Here is a 20,042-nt window from a genome sequence, read left to right as displayed (position 1 = left end):
AGGCTACGGGAGCAGGCTGCATGGGAAATTTGAGATTTAAAATATGGGATCGGCAAACGTAACATTGAATAAACCATGGTGCCGAGTGCGATGTATCGTTAAATTAACGAGAAATTCTCGCAGCGGTTTTCTCTCGACGGTTAGAATATCATAAATATATCTGAGAAAATATTGATATTCATTGAAACAACAACAGAAAGCTTTCATATTTATCTTTTATATCGATTTTCATTAAATTTGTTTTATTAATACAACTACACACCGTACACCGCAACTATAAACCGCAAAATAACGCGAGTTATTTTTATTGTTTGCCTTCACCTCTGCACTTTTTTACGACTGCGACCATTGAATCGCAAACTTCTATTACCTATATAAACCCATTTTCAAAAACTACAGACAAAAACTTGCTGTGTAATAATAATCACGAACCAATAAGTATCATAATAATCAATTTCCACTTGAGATACATTTCTCAATTATGTAATTAAATTTCAGATGGAAATTGCGCAAGAGAATTTTCATGTAAAACATCGTCACAGATGACACGTTTCCGATTGCATAATTAATGTGTTAATTGGCCAAACTCAATAATAACTTTCTAGTTTGACTTACCAACTAGTTGCTTACCGTTGGTATACTCTGGTGCCGATGACTGGTAATCATCCTTGCACGGTGATTTTGAAGAATGAGTTTTCTGCGCTGCTATGCGAGTGTGATAATTATTCACGCGTATGTTTTTATCTATGACGTTGTTGCCGCAGTAATTATCTTATCGCACGAAAGGCAACTCGTACTGGCAGTTACTAATTGTCATTGCTCGCTTCTGTATCCTGAGCAAAGTGAGAGGAGTCTAGTTTATCGACCAGCAGTCTCGCTTTGGCTTGACTGTAACACATGAAGGTATCTCACAATCAGTACATACACCTTTGTAGAATAAATATTAACACAACGCACTGCAGCGTATCATTTTTCGATTGAACTATAATATTAACAATATTGTCATGTGTCTCGCATTGTAAATATACTATTCAATATTGAGAGAACACCTGTCAATCAACGCGTAAGAATCAAGCTTTTATCTCAGTAACCAAAATGTTGGCAATGTTGACAGATTTAATTAAATCAGAAAACAAATTTCATCAAATTTAGTGTAAATCTGTCAACAATGCTAACATCTGGCTATCTGGGATTATAGCTAATAATATATAAAGTCATTTATATGTTATAACATATGTAGATGACAAAAAATATTATATTTTATAAAACAATATTTATAAAACAATATCCATCTTTAAATTTAACAATTGATCAACTGTAAAAAAAAATCAAAAAATGATAATACTTCAAAATATCTTTAAAACATCTTTAAAAAATATCTCCAATAGGTGAAAAAATATATTACACTGGAAAATAGCAAGAAAACAATATTATATAATGTAGACGTCACTACAAAAGATAAACTGTAAAAGAAAAATCAAAAGATGACAATAATGCAAAATATCTTCCAGCAAATATCTCCAATAGATGGAAAAAATGTATTACATTGGGAAATGGCAGGAAACTGTGGAAAATGGAATATTACATATAGACGGCATTGTAAAACATAAAAAAACGACAGACAAAAACTGACAATGTCCAAATTCTAATAATGTGTGTACATGTAATTTATTATATAAAACATCGCACAGCATATAATCAATATCGTACATCTCGCATTTTCAATGATTTCCCATTATATTCGAATAATAACAGCGCGAACATTATTCGCATTTGTTCGACGCGCCACATTACAGCCGAACACATATTATTATAATACATACATATCCTACAACACATGTCGATATAAATATATCGAAATCCTTAAATAACGTCAATGCTCCTATCACTTTTCAGGTGATTGCTAAATTCGGCCTTCAAGAGCAACAACTAATAATATGAGTCATTTATTTTCAAAATTCTATACACTATTGAATTTGAAAGTAAACAACTCGTATATCGATATTGCACACATAATCAACATATTGGATATAAATATTCTAATGTGGAAAATGCTACGATGTAATACTACGAAAGAGGGACACTGGACAATACACATGTACAAGTAATTATTGGAACGCACTAAATATCACATTATATACAGCTGTCTGTCTTTTAGCAAGGGACTAGCTTAATTCCATTTCACGCCAACGAAGCCGTCAGCGAATTATAATTACGTATATCTTATATACAATTCCTGTAACGTATTACACAGATGCAGCTGTCATATTCGCCTACACGCGTACTCGTACAAGTTCCATTTTATAGTCTGTGGAGAAATTATAAAAAAAACTTCGTACACTTCCAGTTCCTTCCTTTATCTGACACCTTTCTTCCATTTCTGGAAATGTGTGCGTATAAATATTAATTACTATTAATTAATTATATGAGACTTCGATACCAATTATATGCGCCAGAAATACATCTTTGCAATGAAAATCGTCACCTTGCAGTAGGGTCGGACTGGAACACCAGGGCCCATCGAGAAAATTTGTAAAAAGGGCCCCCACTCTAAAACGCCGCGGCAAAAAATTTTTTTAGTTCAAGGTCAAACGTGTTTTAATGAAATTTGGAGATATTTTGTCCTTTAATTTGTTTGTTGTTGTTTTTATTGTAAATTTTTTTGTATTGTAGTAAAGGTAGGCATACGTAAAATAAACAACCATGTATAGTGCATGTATTTTATTTAATAATAAAATAATATTTCTTTGGCTTTTAGTAAATATTCTTTTATAAATTGTCAGTTGCCATAACCTTTCAGACAAATTATAAAAAAATGAAAGGAGAACACGAAAGACAGTGACGCACTACAGATAGTTGACTAACGCTAACTCGTGCTCAGCGCTATCTTGGTTAGAGAAGGAAAGCACGTCGTTATTCAACTGTCGTAGTCTGATAATTTAGAATTTAGATTAATTTCTTGCATAAAAAATTTTTAAAAAAAATTTGGATTTGGGGGCCACTGGGGCCCCCAAAAACATGGGGCCCCCCGAGAAATTTCTCGGTATCTCTCCTGTCCAGTCCGCCTCTGCCTTGCAGTGATCTCTATGGTTCTATAAATTGAGAAAAAAAAATATAAAGTCTATTTAGAACAATTAGCATTGTGAAACAGACATAAATAAAATTCCCATCAATTTTCAAAAACTCAAATGAAAGACAGATGAATAACCATGTTCCATATTTTCATATAAAAATGATGATAATTCTCTAGATAAAAAGAAAAATAGTAAAAACATGTCGATATGAAATTCTTCGTTAAATCAACAATAAGTGAATAAAAGTTCCCTTTTTCTGTATTCCGGTAGAAATTATTGCAAATCCTATTTCTATCGCGCAAAAACAACTGGAACGCAACAAATAATAATTACATATGTACAACTCTATATAAATATTACAAAAAAAATAAAAGAAATAACGATGTGCTTGATATCAAGAGAAATGAATCGAAATATGCATCATGTACTTCTGTAATCGGCTTTTGCTGCGGTTGCTGCTTGCGGTCCAATAAAATGCATACAATAAAAAGCATAACTGCGTATGTGTGAAATAACCTGTTTTAAAAAAATTATAAATTTTTATATATAATAAAAAATAGAGAAAACAATCACAATGTTCAACTTCATGATATTCATATAGCACTGATTACTACCTATTAATTTAGCGCTCACTATTATTAGAGTACAACTCAGATCCATGCAATAAAGAAAACAAGATCCGTAAAATCCTACGGCAGTAATCTGTCACGATTCTGATTCCACCTATAAATGCGCCTTTTTAAATTAATCAAAGTTCACAAGTAATACTCACTAATAAGATCCTTCGTATAGTCATTTACATTTATACATGCTTAACAAATAATTAAGCATTAAAAATAGTTAACACATTATTAATGATCATAATATGCCAAAACAATATTTTAAACTTCTAAACAATCTCGTTCGATGTTCAGTATCATCTGATGTGTTGTGTTTTCACCGCGGAGCCTAATATATCTTTATTCGCCCAATAAATAATTATCATCGATAATTTCGTTCGCACGATCGAACTCAATCGTTAATTTTCTTTAAAATTCCTTGTCCACTTTCCAATAAATGTTATATTTAATAATGCAAGTAGATGTTTCCTCCGATAGATTTTACCTGAACTCAATGTTTCTTTGAGATCCATCATTATTTTATTGCAAGAGTGGTCCAGTAAATTTTATTTAATTTCTGGCGACTTTGTTTTCCTTTAGAACAATATCTATCCGTATTTTTCCGTAACAGCAGAACAAATAAGATATTTAAAAAATATTTTTTTCAAAATATTTAATTGATTTTGCAAATAATTTTGTATATTATTAAAAAATTCAAAAGTTCTTTAAAATACAGTGTGCTAAATTTATAATAAAGTTTCTGCCATTACGACAAATTAGATAAATAAAAACGTATTTTTGATGTAAAAAAAAAAATTGTTTCAGTATTCTTTGACTATAAATTATATTTTATAATCATATTTTATTAATATTTTGTAACATAGACAAATAATACACGCAAATGGAAAATGAAGTCTATTATTCTATCCAAAAACATAGAGATAAAGTTCCTATACATTGAACGAACGAACGAACAACAAACAAACAACAAATGCAAACAGAATGTTCATTAGCGTTCAATTCTCTTTCATTCATTACATCAAAGAAAGTTTTAAACAAATTTGATTTCGCAGTTGTTGTTCATTCTTATGCTAAGGCTATCTCACTAGCACGTTTATCTACCACGCATACGCTTTTATAATTTTCGTGAAATACTGTTATTGACTCAGTTATGCTTCTTACCGTACATCGATCCTCCGCACATTTCCTCTGTAAGCAATCGGAAAACAAACTTTGCTCCGTCCTGTATACAAGGACTTGCATTCTCTTCTCATACTTTCCCTAAGATAGAGATCAGTACGTTTTTCGACCTATTTGTATATTGATCGCGCGATGATCTTCATCATCTGTGCGGGCAGTAGGAAACATGTGGAAACAGATGACAATGGATGGATTTAAATCTGGAACAGAAAAATATAGATATATGTTAGCGAGAGAAATGTGTCTCTGCTGGAGATTTCACTGCAAAATTTAATTACAAATATGGGATCACCTCTTGCATTTGAAACGTTGAAAGCGAAACAATCCAAATAATAAAAATTTCGTAAAAAAATAAAAGTAAAAATGTATATAGATTAAATCCATTATTTCCGTCAATTATCTCTTTTATAGAATCTTCATTAAGAATTCTTATAACTTTTATTAATAATCAGTCTTCCGTTGTCTGAATACTTCATGAGCGCTCGCTCGCTGTATGTAGCGAGTATTCATCCTCTCTCATTCCGATTGTTTTAGTCAGATTCTCCTTACACTTCGCATACATATCACGTTCATTGGCTACTATACATTCTGGCCATACCTATCAAGTATGCACTTTTTCCCTCGGCAATCTGCTCATGCCTCCAAACATGGTTCGAAGTCGGAGATGTGACGGAAGCAAAAAATTAATAATTCTGGCACGAGTAGAAAAACATACTTAATATATCAATCCAGACGATCTTTCCATGTTAATAAATAGACGACTCGATGCTGGAGGAAGAAAACCAAAAAATGTTGCGTCGCTTCGCATGAGAATAAAAAAATATCAACGAGTCTGCTATTTGCATTCGCAACAAAATTTTAAATTCCGTTGCAATACCGTGCAATCTGCATATTGAGATTTTTTCGTCGTAAACAATCACGGCGACTACCGCCTGCAAATATGATCAATTAGCTTAATGCGGCGAACTTTCATAATATAAACTTTTAATAAAACGGATGGAACAGCGAAAGAAAAGAGGACACGATTTAATATCTGCGTTTCGTGCCGCTTCGATTATACCGCAACTCATCGGATATATTTCACTAGTAACGACCTGCCCCGATATTTTTTCTCGTTAATATTCGCAAACGCGAAACTTCGCCTATTCCTCGCGGCACTAAATAAAAAGTCCCGGCAGATATTCGAGAAACGAGTGATGCGAAAACTTGTGCGTCCGCAGAAAACAAGCTATTTCCCTCTCGCTCGGTAGAGATAAGAGGTGCAAGCAGCGAGAGAAAGAGACTTGTAAAATCGCAATTATTATAAAGTCAATTAAAACTTACGAGAGCACGCCGCGATGTCGTCCTCGTAATTGCTCATCTGCCTTCCGTCTTTCACCGTTGCCAATTACACGGAAGACATCGCGAGGCATTTCGTGCACTAACGCGAATGCGAACTGCAGATGTTTACACTTGACGTATCGTCACGTAAATTGCACGTGTCGTTTCACAAAATGTTCACTCCCGCGCGCAATTACTCGGCGTGAACTCACGAGAGAAGCGAATTAATGTAGTAACTTCGAGCTATTCGGATGTGCAATGTCGCGTCGTTTCAACAGACATATGTTTTGATTCGCAGTGATTCGCAGAATATAATTTTTTATGTACTACATATATGTATTAATATAAATATTTCATATTAAAGATATCTAAAAGAAGGATGAAGATATGTATTATTTTTCCGATATGTATTATTTGTTATGAGACACGTAATATACTCTGTCTGAGTAATGGTATGATCTTTTTCCAACTGAGAAACAACCGAGCTAAGAAAAATAAATGTCACGATGTTTTACAGTATTATAAAACTTTCTTGCGGAAACCATGAAAATTCTTTAATTTAGTTATCCCTCTTAAAGAATTTTCTCCAGTATCCAACTGGCATTCTACGCGAGCACTCTAGACCAAGTTAGCAATTATAGAAGTAATTGAAGCTTTGATGCAGCGTCACGGAAGAGGACGCGAGGAAGTTCAAAGCAACAGGAAATTAGAGTGCAGACAGAACTTCCCGCGTCCCGCCGCGAAAATGATTCAATTTAAATGTGCATTTTTTGCATGATTTGCCGGAACCAATTCCAATTTCATATTTAGAATCGATGGGACATTGAAAACCAAAAATATTCTCACATTGAAAAATGTTCGAAAGAAAACTATGTGAAAATGAAATAAAGATTAAAGTAACATTACCTCTTTGGATCGTCCTTCAAATCAAAACCATCAATCTTCAGGATGTTCCATTCGTCTCGAGGTCCCTTGGAATAACTAAAAGAGACCTGAAACAGTAAACAAGGACATTTTTATTTACTTCCGAACCGCAAGCTTTTAATTTCACAAATGAAAAATGAGAGTACAGATCAGGAACCGAGCGACATCGCTGGTACGACGTTGAAAACGATACCGTTTATTTTGACGTAGCGCACGTTTATGTGTATGCGCTTGTACGCATATTCTGCGAAATCTGAGACCAAAGCATCGGGTAATGTTAGTCGAGAAAGAAAATATTTTTTGCGTCAGCCTTTTGCGCACGTTGCGCTCGTTTTCACCGGCCATATGATCTCTCATATCACACCGTCATCCAACCCTAATACATATATTACGATGTATTTGGCGAACAGTAATAAATAAATTTTCTTATTTCTTCTTTCTATTATGTTTAAAAGTCAAATAATATTTTTGTGTATCAAAAATGTAGTAAAAAGAATTTTTATCCTCTGATTAATAATTTAATTAATAAAAGCTTTTACAATTCTTAAAATTAATAAGTAAGACTTTCATTTATTTTTTTATTTTTCTAATAAATGTTCGCGTTTATACACGTGTGTATATATGACACGCAAAAAAGAATAATGTAACACACGTGAGCCAATTTAGTTAATACCTGTGGACGATAAATCGTGCATTTTCTGGGAGTACTCCTATTATGGTAGTTTGTGCACTCATAATAAACGGAAACCGTAGAATTAAATAATGACTATTGTGTTTCGTGAAATAAAACACACAATGCACTCGGTACGCGTGCATGATTCATCGTACGCTTCAAATCATTCTATTATCATTCCATTATTTATCATCATGCTGTTTAGCGTGACCCTTAAACCGTCCAGAACACACCACGAGCATTAATTTTGATTACTTATAATGACAAACCACTTTTGCGCGTATATATCGAAATTAAAATACATATTTGAATATCGTTGAAATAAATTTGTTGACGCAATAATTGGAGTGAAAGTTCGTGAGATTTCATAGTTAGCCATCTTAAGTGACCCGCGTTGTTTTATAAAGCCAACAGTAGAAGAAAGTCAAACTTTGTTTCTAGATTAAACGATAATTGCACATGAACTGCCACAATCAATCTCAACATTGCCCGCTTGGCAAAGTTTATCGTGAAACTTCACAAACTTCCCTGCTCCATTAATAACTGTATATATAAAAATATCAAATCAAATAATCGAACAGTTCAAACTTAATTTGTCACTGGGTGATGACGAAACTTTCCATTCAGAATAAAACTTAAAAGGCGCAATAAGTTGAAATTACCTGTTCGTGAAAGGTATCCTTGTTTAGGAACTTCATCGGCTCCAAATGCGAGTGGAATTGCTCCACTACTGTGAGTTGCTTTTTCAGGAGATATTCAATAATATATCCCATCGTCACGTCATCTGGCAGTCTGATCTTATCGCCAACGGTGATAAACTTTCCACCACTAAAAACAAAAACAAATGTCCAATTTATTATTTTTGTAGTCAATAATAATTAATTATTTTTTAATCGTCGTACAACAGCCACAATCTAATCAACAATCGTAAAATTCTTGCTGCGAGAGTATTTCCTTTCCAACGAAATGAAAGAAACAAGTATAAAAAAATGTGATATCATCAAGAGTCGGAGACCTGATTGGAAATCTGATAGCCGCTGTCACAGACGATGGTAAATCATTAAACCAGATGCCGCCATTTTACGAGCTTAGTCACTTCGATCGACGATCTTCGTTTAGATACAACATTTAAATACGACTCAACCGGTGCATTTAACTTGTGTTTTATCGGGACGTTAGGACATATTTATTTTGTAGCAAGATCCTTCCATTTAATTACATAGCAGAGCGACGATCTTTACGAGCCTTCCAAAATGGTCATCTCATTAATACAGTCAGAAGATACTGATATTTTAACATAAGAGTAGACTAATTTGATCGATAAAAATCCAATCAACTTTTTTCAATAATTATGTAAATTAATAATGCTAATTATAAATCGTAAATTATTTTGGTATATATTGTAAATTAATTTTTTAACTGTTGTGATTAATTTTTCAGTCGTTAATATTATATCCAATATTTTGATTGTTAATTAAATAGATTATTGGAAAAGAGAATGAATTATATAATTACAATTATTGTTTGCAGGAAATTATTTTCCAGTATATACGAGAAATAAAATAACTGTGAAATACATATAATTATACATTATTATAAATCCCCGAATAAATGTATTAAATTACTGCTATCAACATGATAACTAATTGATGTTTGTATTCAAAATTATTATTAAGGTATTTTTACTTGCATTATTAGTTATTAACCTAATTAAAAAAAACATTCGACGCTTATGGACATTTGCTACGTGAAATAATTACTAGTGGTTATTAGCGTTGCGTATATAATTATACATTATTATAAATCCCCGAATAAATATATTAAATTACTGCTATAATAACAATTAATATTTGTATTCAAAATTATTATTATTAAGGTTTTTTATTTGCATATTATTAATTATTAACCTAATTAAGAAAAACATTCGACGCTTACCTACGAGCATTTGCTACGTGAAATAATTACCAGTGGCTATTAGCGTTGCGTATAAAGTAATTAACTCATTCCCATGGCGCCACGCACCTTGTGTGCCCGTGTGCCCGTGTGCCCGCAGAAGCATGAAGGTCCCCTCTTCACTAACCCTTTCACGACGGTCGTTCCTCTGCGCGCAGCGAATTATGGGGAAAAAAGACGGAGACGCGTCACGAAACCGAGGGACAGGGGTCCCCGGCGGGAATAAATTACCGGCCCTGTACACCACCCCGAAAGTCACGCGATGCCGACTTAGGTCCTCAAGTTCTTCGCGTGGCACTCGACACGCATGCACGATTAAGGTCGGCCGGAAACAGCGGCGGCAGAACACTGTCGATACGAAAGTCGCTCTCGATTATAGAGGAACCGCACAAGTACTGCATGGATTGTCGCAAAAAAAGAACAATTGGCTTAATAAGCCAACGATGAAGATACTACAAAAAGGTACTGCAAAACAAGGTCAATTAAATAGTATCTCTACTTGTCGGCGATATCGATCTGTATTTCCTAGGAACCAAGTGTCTTTTGGTTTCTTTTATTAAATCTACTATCCCTTTTCCTTTTCAATGATTCTTCTATGCTCTCTGCACTTTGTCAGGAATCATGTAATTGATTGTTTGCTGAAACAATTTACAAGTTGCTCCATGCGTGTTCTGCCGTTCCAAAAAAACAAAAAAAAAAAGAACGCTCCACTATCCATGAATAAATGATGTCTGGCAATTTGATCGTTTAGCTCCATAAATAATTCACGTGGTCTTGCGGGCTCGACCATCGCGTATGTAAAGCATTGACGTTTATTTCTCACCGTCATACTCCGCATTAATCTGAACATCAATCAAAGCAGATAAATGCCCCATGTTCCACCCAGATACCGCGCGCAAAGTAACGATCACTTTTCACCCGACACAACGCTCGTCAAATGCGATCATTATTTTCTTTTACAACCCAACTGCGTTAAGCGCACGACGAAGCTCCTGCGAGCTGAAAGATGAACGGATGCAGAGATGATATGAAAGTCCGTGATTTCGGTTACGCGCGACGTAAACATTTAATAATTACCGCGTTGCTACGACGATGACGATGACGACAACCGCAATAAGAAAACCGAAGCTTTAATTCGGTTGCATTCCGCTCATGTAGATCAGGTCGAGGAGAAGAAGCACCTGCTGCTCGTTGCTGCTCGTCGCGCGGTCTCCACGACTTCAAACTGGTTGGTCCGCATTGAAGCAATCACGTGCATTTATTAACCGTGCTTACTGCTGGCAAGACACGCAATACGTAGCCGCGGCCTCAGGCTAACGAATTTCTGTCGATTAGTCCACTAATCCGCGCTCCTAATTCGCCGTCGTTAATCTTAACGTCGAACGTTGTCGTCGGTGCCGTTAGTAACGACGTTGAGGTCGGCGTGGCCGTAATCGATCGTGGCACTCGCGCAAAACGGGTTTACGCACGATCGATCGTGAAATTATTTTCGGTTCGCGCCGGTCATCACCTCCTAGCGCGAACACGTAGCCTCCATTAAGGAACGCGGAACCGATTCTCCCAGCCGCTTGTACCGCGCCGATAACCCTCATTTAGAAACGCGCGAGATGCTTTTCACGGCCTCCGTTTGAAGCGATTCCGAGCAATGCATCAGACGCGAAATTGCGCGTGCACTAAGGACAGCTAAGCCTTACAACAGGTGGTCGCGATCTCTCTCTCTCTCTCTCTCTCGTCGGAAAGAAGACTCTCACGAGTCAAACGGAAATTTTCGACAGACAAGTGGTCGATCGCTGGCTGCGAGAACGAGGCGAGAGATGCGCGATCCACGGCGGACATAAATCGTGCCAATTAGAAACGACGGCAGGTAGTCACAACTTCCCTGACCAAGCCCGTGTATACATATCGGCCGGCAGCTTCGTGAGAGAAGAGAGAAGAAAAGAGTGCCGGACACGTGAAAGAACACGAACGAACAAATGTCTCAAAGGGGTGCCGCCGTGGCTCGAAGATACACGAAAACTCTCGGAATGGAATGCACCCTTGGAATGTTAAACATGAAAAAAAAATTCCTAAAACTCGAGATTTAATTAAAACTATAGATTTCAATTCACAATTAATGAACAAAACTATAATTGCGTGATGATGAGGCAAGAATTTGAAATTTAATCATTCAATTTTAAGTAAATTTGACATGAAAAAGAAAGATAATATTCGTTCTCCGTGAAAATTAGCTTTGTTCGAAAATTAGATCAACTTCTCGATCAGTCTATCTTATAGAAACTCTGGCTCGTACAATGGCCGACAATGCGAATCGCCGCGCTTATTTGTTAGACGACCATTGGAGACGTAATCCGACATCTCGCGGAGCCGCTGAATACGTGGAACCAGAAATACGTTTCTTAGGCTAGGTCGCGCACGGCCTGCATACATTTGCGATGCAACGAGAACCTCTCAACTGGCGGAACGAGCGATAGCGGTGGAGGAAGAGGAGGAGGAGGAGGAGGAAGAGAAGGAAAAGGAGGGAGCGCAGGTGCGCTCGGCAGAATAAAATAAGGTAACGATGAAATGAAGCACTCGCGACGCGGGACCCACTACGTCGATATAATGCTCTCTGACAGAGGACCCGTCCACCACTCTTCCGTACAGTTTGACGTTCCTCCCGGTTGCAAACGTCCACTAATTAACGAGTACGCTATTAACGAGACGATTGATTTCGCGTGGGAAGAGAGAAAACGGCCGCGTTTGTCCGCTGGGGATCGGTCGCTTAAAAAATTAGACATCTGCGTCACCGATCCGACGTAATAAAGTGCATTTACCTCGCAATCGACGTGATGATATATTTCATTCATAGACATTTCTTTCACTTCTATTCTTCCATTCACTTCTTCTATTAAACAGTTTAGTTCATCTAATATTGATTTTTATATTAGTCTTTTCTATTGCGAAAAACTGATTTCAATTGTCAACGATAAGTAAGAAAAATCCCTCGATTACTTTTTGAAACTTTCACATTAGTGCGTAATAAAGAAAATAAGTCCTCGATGATTAAAAACTAACATCATAAGTCTTGCAAATATTTGAAGTTTGGAAGAGAGTCGTCAGATCGGCCAATTTCGTCGAAATTACTGGCTGCAAGATATTCTCACGCTCTTCGCGAAGAGATAACTCGCCAAAAGTCTCGGTACCAACCGTCCAATTAACCGACGGTCCTGTTTTACGCAAAGCGCTTGGAAGTGGCGCGTTTAATTAACGTTTTCCAGTACCCCAAGATCGCAAACGCCCTAAACACGCCGTAACCGAAAAAAAGGAAGGAAAAAAAAGAGACAGGAACGAAGAGATCTAGAGGAGTCGCACTCATTAGCGAATACCATCGGCGGATTCTCGAATCTGCCGGTACCTGCCATTTTTCTCCGCCGTGGTCACCGGGTCCTTTTTAATTGGGCAGATTAGTCCCGAATACGTGTACACACACCCGCTCCCACCCCGTCGTTCGTCACCCGCGTCCTTTCGACACACCGCCGCCGACACGGAATATCGGTCTCGTTAAAATACCTGGCAACGAAATCGAAATTTCGGGGTTATAAGGAAAAAGAATCGGAGACACGGAACGCGCGCGCGCGAGGCGGACCTTCTTCGTCTCCTTGAAGACACGTCCTTGCTGCTTTCCGTCCGTTCGTTTGATGGCGAAAGACGTACAAACATGTGACGCGAACAAGTTCGAAGAAGATTCCTCCTGATTATCGTCCTATTCGACCCATTCGTAATTTAGGAAATTTCCGTCGGTGCCTCTTTCGTTGAAATACCCACCCGATAGAATAAAACAAAAATGTGCAGTAAATCATTAAATATTACAGTATTTCTATTTTCTCGTTTTCTTTAACCAATTTTGTATAATTATATTAACTTATTTATGAAAAAAATGTTGATGTATTCTCAGCAAGCAAAATGTTGGTAACAATATTGGTAATATCTGTCAACTTGCTAATATTTGGCTCTTTGGATCGATTCAGATCGGTAGATTTATCCGTTTAGAAATTAATAATGTAAAAGATATAAAAAAGTGTATGAATCTTCAAGCCAAAAATTTCAAATAAAACATGTTAACAAAAAGTTACCAATATGAAATACTTTTTTCGATGATCGAAAACAGAATTATAATGCCGTTTCCATAAATATATCTAGATCTGCACGGAGCTCGCTACAATTTGCAAGATGTGATTCGCGTATAGATATGAATTAAAAGCAAATATTCCCGATGTGATGCGGCATATTCGTACGTACATAGCTGGCCTGTCGCGAGTAAAGGATTTATGTTCCATGTCTTTCTGCTGCGTCGTATTATTCGTTCCAGCTCGCAAAATAGCGCTCAGCCGCCGGTTGAAAGCGCGCTTTATCGATCGTCAAATACGCGTACCCGTATATACACGCGCGTGCCGTTCAATCGCGAATAGAGTAAATTTATAAAGCCTCTTAGCTCGTGCTTTACAGCACATAGCATCAGATATGGTACAGTTGTTATTGATCCTCGTCGAACACGCCTTGATACGTGTTAATACCGAACAAAATGAAAACGAGATCACCAACGTACTACAACATTGTTATTTCTATGTTTAATTAACACATACTTTCAATTTGATCTTTTATAATAAATAATTTATCGACTCTACATTTATCAAAATTATCAAATATCCTACTAATGCTACAAATTCTTTGACTAATCGGGAAACGATATTGCTCTCATCAAAAAGATATCAATAGTTCTTGAACAATTAGTGATTAAAAATAACAGAATGAAATTGAAATAAATAAATGAACATCAAAATCGTATTCTTTAGATAATTGTAAGTTGACTTTAGACTAATAAAATTAGAATTTCTGGCTCAATTAATAATCAGTCTCAAAATGTTTCACAAAAATGATAAAATTTAGATTCGAAGAGATAACACGTGTTGTACGACTTCATCAATTTGTTTCAGATTCAAGGTAGAAGGAAGATAAAGTGTAGTCGATTGATCGCGGAAACACATCGTGAATCGTCTCGCAATTGAGTCGATATCGATCGAGCCGGACGGTACACGAAGACATCGAGCAATAAAACACATCGGCGGCGTGAGTTTAACATGAAATTGAGATGTATGCACATATACACTTATCCACGCACGTACATAAAGTAATCTTCTAAACTTGTCGTCTTTTTGCAATTTAACCGCGATTTTGATCAACTTGATAAATTGCACTACACTTATTCGATGTCTAAAATAAAAAAAGTATTAAAAAAATAAAATAAAATTTTTGTTGGGAAGAATTCAAACCAAAGTATTCTAGATTAAACTAAAGTATTCCGCTTGTACATCGCTAATCTGATTGCATGTTAATTTATGAAATCATGCGATTCTAATTCACACTTTGTGAAACAAGAAAACAGAAGGGTGCGGTTGCTGTAGCTTTCGATCTATAGATCACCGCGGACTCCGACTGCATATATATATGTATAGGAATTCCCAAATTGGTTTCACAAGCCGCGGGCTGATAGATGTATACACGGCGATCGTGCCGATGGTAGAGAAGAATCCAATTAGGCGAGCAATAAGGGAATCGAAGAGATCTTTGGATGCGAGCTTCGTCGACTCTTTCTGATTCCTCTCTTTCCCCTCTCTACTTTCGGTTCGACAACTCTTTTTTTTCTTTCGTTTCTCGCTCTGACCGCGGAATTACTTCGACACGTTCATTATGGAGACTTTCGGACCGAGGCGAAACCCGTGGGACGATTTTAATTCGTTAAGTCCCGATAAGATTATAAATGTCTCCGATTTATGGAAGCACAAATCCCACGACTTTACGGAGAGCAATTAAATTCGGGATATATAAAAACCGTATAAAACATTACTTCAGAATAATTAATAATAAACGATTTCCTAATTGCAATCTTAAAAAATAATAAATGAGATGCGCGACTAGTAAATCGTTCAGGAAACTATTAACGTAAACGTATTAAGAAAGATAGCGTGGGTTTTGATTCTATTCTTTGACATCGCACAGCTGTTTTTGGTGCCTGCCTTTCCTCATTTCTTTACCGTGTAATTCCGACGACATATTTATTATCGCGAGTAAAGGGAGACTCCATGCTCCATTCCCAACTCATAATCTGATTACTGTAAGAAGCCAAGAAACCATACAGGAAGACAGTTTAAATGTCTGCTGCGTGCATCATACACGTGTGAAATCTCTTTTTCTCAAAGGAAGATTCATGGGAAGTTATAAGATCTTCATCATCCGCTTGTACTTTTTTTAAAATAAAATAATACTCTTCCCGCTAAAGCATTCATTCCATTTTCTCCACGATCCAAGGTGACATAATCATGCATTATTTATTATATACTTATTTATTCCATTTTATTTATTATACTTATTTCAAAAAGTAATTAAACTATATAATGATGTAAAATAATTTCGAAAATCTTGCTAAAAAATGAATGCCATAAAGTTTAAGCGTGCATTGAAATTCATAATAATCGAATTTACAGTATTCGCGCACAGAACAGCAAACTGCAACTGCTGTAATTCCTGAATCTCATTGTGCGTGTCATTGCCGGGAGAAACCTTCCAGAAATCTTAAAGTAACCGTTTACGATTAAGGCCGGAATTCAACGTATCAAAAGAGGAAGCTGTCGGCGAGCGAGACTAAGCGCTCGCTCGCAGGTGCACACCTTCAGGTTTTTTAAAGGCAATAAAAGTGCCCGACGAACAGGTAGATACATGTATATATATATATATATAAGTACCGGACGAAAGAAAAAAAGAGACTGACAACGAAAAGAAGAAGTGTAAAGCGACGAAGTCAATAAGAAGAGAAAACACGATGTTGCAATATTTGGAAACTACGGGTCGATAACCGGACGTCGAAATCATAATTATTTATGCGTATCTGTGGAGCATCAAATCTCGATTTGTCGATGTTATTCCGGTTTTTCGATACTGATACAGAATGTTGACATGCACTCCGTTCCGATCTTTATTTCATTTCTCGTCTGTACATTTTTCCCCCGTGCGATAACATTATAACCGATCGGTACACGTTAGAATCATAAATTTAAGAATGTAGGACGTAAATAGCTTTTAGCGGTTTCTGCTCTCACTCATATTATTGCAGTGGAGCGATAAAATGTACACACGAGAACGTACTAGATGAGCAGTAACAAATAATACGACGAGGTGGTACGAGCAGGAATCTATATACAGGGTGTATCCTAAAATCATTGTCCTACAAATTTGATATCAAATTCCCATCAAATATTTTGTACAACGCAATCATTAATTCCGAGCCTTTAATCTTTATCATTAAATATTTTAGAACTGAAATGTTTTTTGAAATTAAATTAAATCTCTGTAGAAGCTAAAATTAAATGAAGATTAAACTGTTGTTATCTACACGCTGACAACTTAAGTTGGGCAACATTCTTGAATTTTAATATTAAATAAGGATTACAAATTCTTTTTCCTAAATTGCTTTCTCTGAAATGTGTGGAAATAACATTCGGTGATTCTCGGACACCGTCTACAAAATATATTGAGCACGTAACTATTGAACAGTCGTAGCAACATCGCGCGCAACGTCTCCTCGTGCTCTAATCTCTCTTATTTATTGCCCTCTTCCTCCTCTTTCCGCGTGTACACTCCGCGCTAACAAGGAAATGATATAAATATAGGTATATACGCATAAGCGGGCGTACGCAACACGCTACACGCATGCCTTCCTGCTGTACTTCCCTGCATCTACACGTGGGTGGCAATCAGCCTGCTCGTCTCACTAGTCACATTGCAACGAACAGCGGCTTCTTGCGTTCGCCGTTAATTAAGATCCATCTTCGCGGCAGCCATGAGATAGTTGACCATTATCCCCGTTTGCTGCTCGATTAATGGCTAACACAACAGCGAAACTGCTACGCGTTGCATTTCTCCCGGCGGAGATTAAAATCGATATAATTTCGACGAGATTGAATTTCGATGCTGCAAATACGCACAAATAATTTCTAATAATAGGAATTCAATCGATGTAAGATATGTTTTCCGATATTGCTGACATAAAAAAAATGATCTCGCAGCAATTATTCCGGTTTCAATACCTGGTTCACGTTGTATTGCAATGAAAATTCGCGAGAAGAAAGTAGCGCAACTCTTGACTTCACGACCGAGAAAGTAGCTCGCGACCAGTTGTTAGCTGCTGATGGAAGTTAAATCAAGTTAGAAGTTAAATTAAAGGTTAAACGTTAGTTAACTTTTAATGCAGCTGTATTGAGTTCTTTTCGGTTGCAATTTTACTTCTGTCACAGTGAAGTTGCTTAAAGAGTCATTTTGCATAAGTTAAACGGAAATGTCAATAAAAAAAAAATTAACAGTTTCTATGTATATAATTAACAGTTCTATATAATAATTTAATTCTATAATAATATAAAATTGTAACGCAACTAAATTGCTATTCGATTTTATTTTTGTAGAACTTTAAAAAAATGCTAATAAAGAAATTAATTAAATTTTGCACAAGTATTTTCGCAAATCTTTTTGTTTGTCAAAATGAAAAAGATATACGCTTGTAGATTATTTGTCGTCGTTTCAGAAATTATAAGCTACGATACTGCTTTGTCGGCCCTAATCGCTAAGTGTGTTTACTTATGGTATCGACTGTGTAATGCAAAAGAATGATAGAGTGGTGAAGCTAACAGAGCGGATATGAGAGTATGACAATTCAGAAGCAATGAGCGGAACGTCTACTAGAACTTCAGGTAGATGTTATAAGGAACGTGAGAACTCGTTGAAACTGAAGGGCAGTCCGCTCGGTTGACCACGATAATTGGTCGCATAAGAAACAGTGCATCTGAATGCACATAGATAACTCAATCTTTAAAAGCATCTAACGATTCGTAGAATAAGTGGAGACCAAATAAAAATAAGCCAGATGATTAAAAGATCAGACTCTCGCAAAAACTGTAACATCTTCCCGTCACAGTCCATTAATTCATAAAATAGGTAGTCATTTCTACAGGTAGATTAAATTTAGTAATTTCACTCATTTATAATGTATTAACAGAAAACATTGAAAGCAAATGTGAAAATAAAAGAATTTCTCTCACTGTAAGAACACAAATCAATTTAATATTGCATTCATTTGAAAAGGGGTTTGTTAAAAAAATAAAAAAAACCGAGAAATCCAACTTGATAAAAGTGAAAAACGTGAAAACGCGAAGACAATTATATCATGCATTCTTAGCTAAATGGTGAAGAAGAATAAAGACTAAGAGCGGTCACGGTATTCTTTCTTTTCTGGCTTGTCTGCAATGAAATAAAATCGTAAATAGCCGTCGGCTGAAAGAAAAGCACGCGGAAAAAAGCTGAAAGCGTTTCTCTCCTCAACTACTCGGATAAGAAATGTTTTCTCTCGCGCAAAGTGAAAAGTGACGGCGTGATATCTGTTACTTTCTTAAGCGCGAAAAAGCACAGCGAATCTTGAGCGGAATAAATTAAAGCGCGCGAACGTAATCGCGCTCGCTCCGGGATGAGAGAGACAAGCGGAATTACCGGCCGCACTCACCGTCGCCTCAGAATCACTCTGACGGCGTCCGAAATAATATAAAAGTAACATAAAGCGTGGCTCAAGAGATGAAGGTAGTTCTTCGAAATGGCCGGTAAATTCACCCAAGTTTATCTTTCGCGACGCGCGAGACAGAATGCGAGCGACGCCGGGGCGTCTCACGCGCAAGCTAAGCGCGGAAAAATGCATGAAAATCCCGCGACTGGTAACGACAAAGTTTTATCCCTCCTCGCGATTGTCGCGGACGTTTAACGCGGAAGAAAACATTAGATATCATTATTAATTCTCAGTAGCGACGAAAATGTACAAATCACTGAGATAAATGTAAATCACAAATTACCGTTTAATCGCACCGGATACGCGGAAACGGATAAAGTACAATGCCGCCGGATTACATACGGCGAAATAAAACGATGTCGACGAGAGCCGGTGTCATGTCCACCGGCTCTGAATGAGAAAGCCGTTTGATGCACTTGCCTCGTTTTCTTTCCCCGCTCCCGCCTTTCGTGTCGCTACACGAAACGAACGAGTGTACGAGAGGCAGGATAATGCCGGGACCGTGTACATCGTAGAATGGACGGAAGAGCGTGACGGAGCTAGAGTGGAAAAGAAACGCGGAGGAGGAGGAGGAGAAGGAGAAGGAGGTAGGACTGATTCGCAAGCCCTCCCAGATGCCTGGGCTTTTTTTGCCGGACTCATTCGCGTCCATCCCCTCG

The 20,042-nt window shown here is 36.9% G+C and overlaps 1 protein-coding gene across 1 annotated transcript in view; it reads right to left on the bottom strand.

Annotated features, from left to right (window-relative positions):
• Positions 1 to 1,643: 1,643 nt before the first annotated feature.
• The window catches only part of fng (Fringe glycosyltransferase), an 84,242-nt gene continuing 65,843 nt past the window's right edge, over positions 1,644 to 20,042 (bottom strand). Inside the window, exons 7-9 of the mRNA XM_012372107.2 lie at positions 8,453 to 8,618; positions 7,100 to 7,185; positions 1,644 to 5,073 (exon numbers count right to left, since the gene is read on the bottom strand). Coding sequence (XP_012227530.1) covers positions 5,016 to 5,073; positions 7,100 to 7,185; positions 8,453 to 8,618 — 310 coding nt within the window. The 3' untranslated portion in view covers positions 1,644 to 5,015. The remainder of the gene's footprint in view (positions 5,074 to 7,099; positions 7,186 to 8,452; positions 8,619 to 20,042) is intronic.

This window comes from Linepithema humile, chromosome 5, assembly GCF_040581485.1.
Source record: "Linepithema humile isolate Giens D197 chromosome 5, Lhum_UNIL_v1.0, whole genome shotgun sequence".
Classification (NCBI taxonomy): Eukaryota; Metazoa; Arthropoda; class Insecta; order Hymenoptera; family Formicidae; genus Linepithema; species Linepithema humile.
This window is presented reverse-complemented; position numbering and strand designations above follow the sequence as displayed.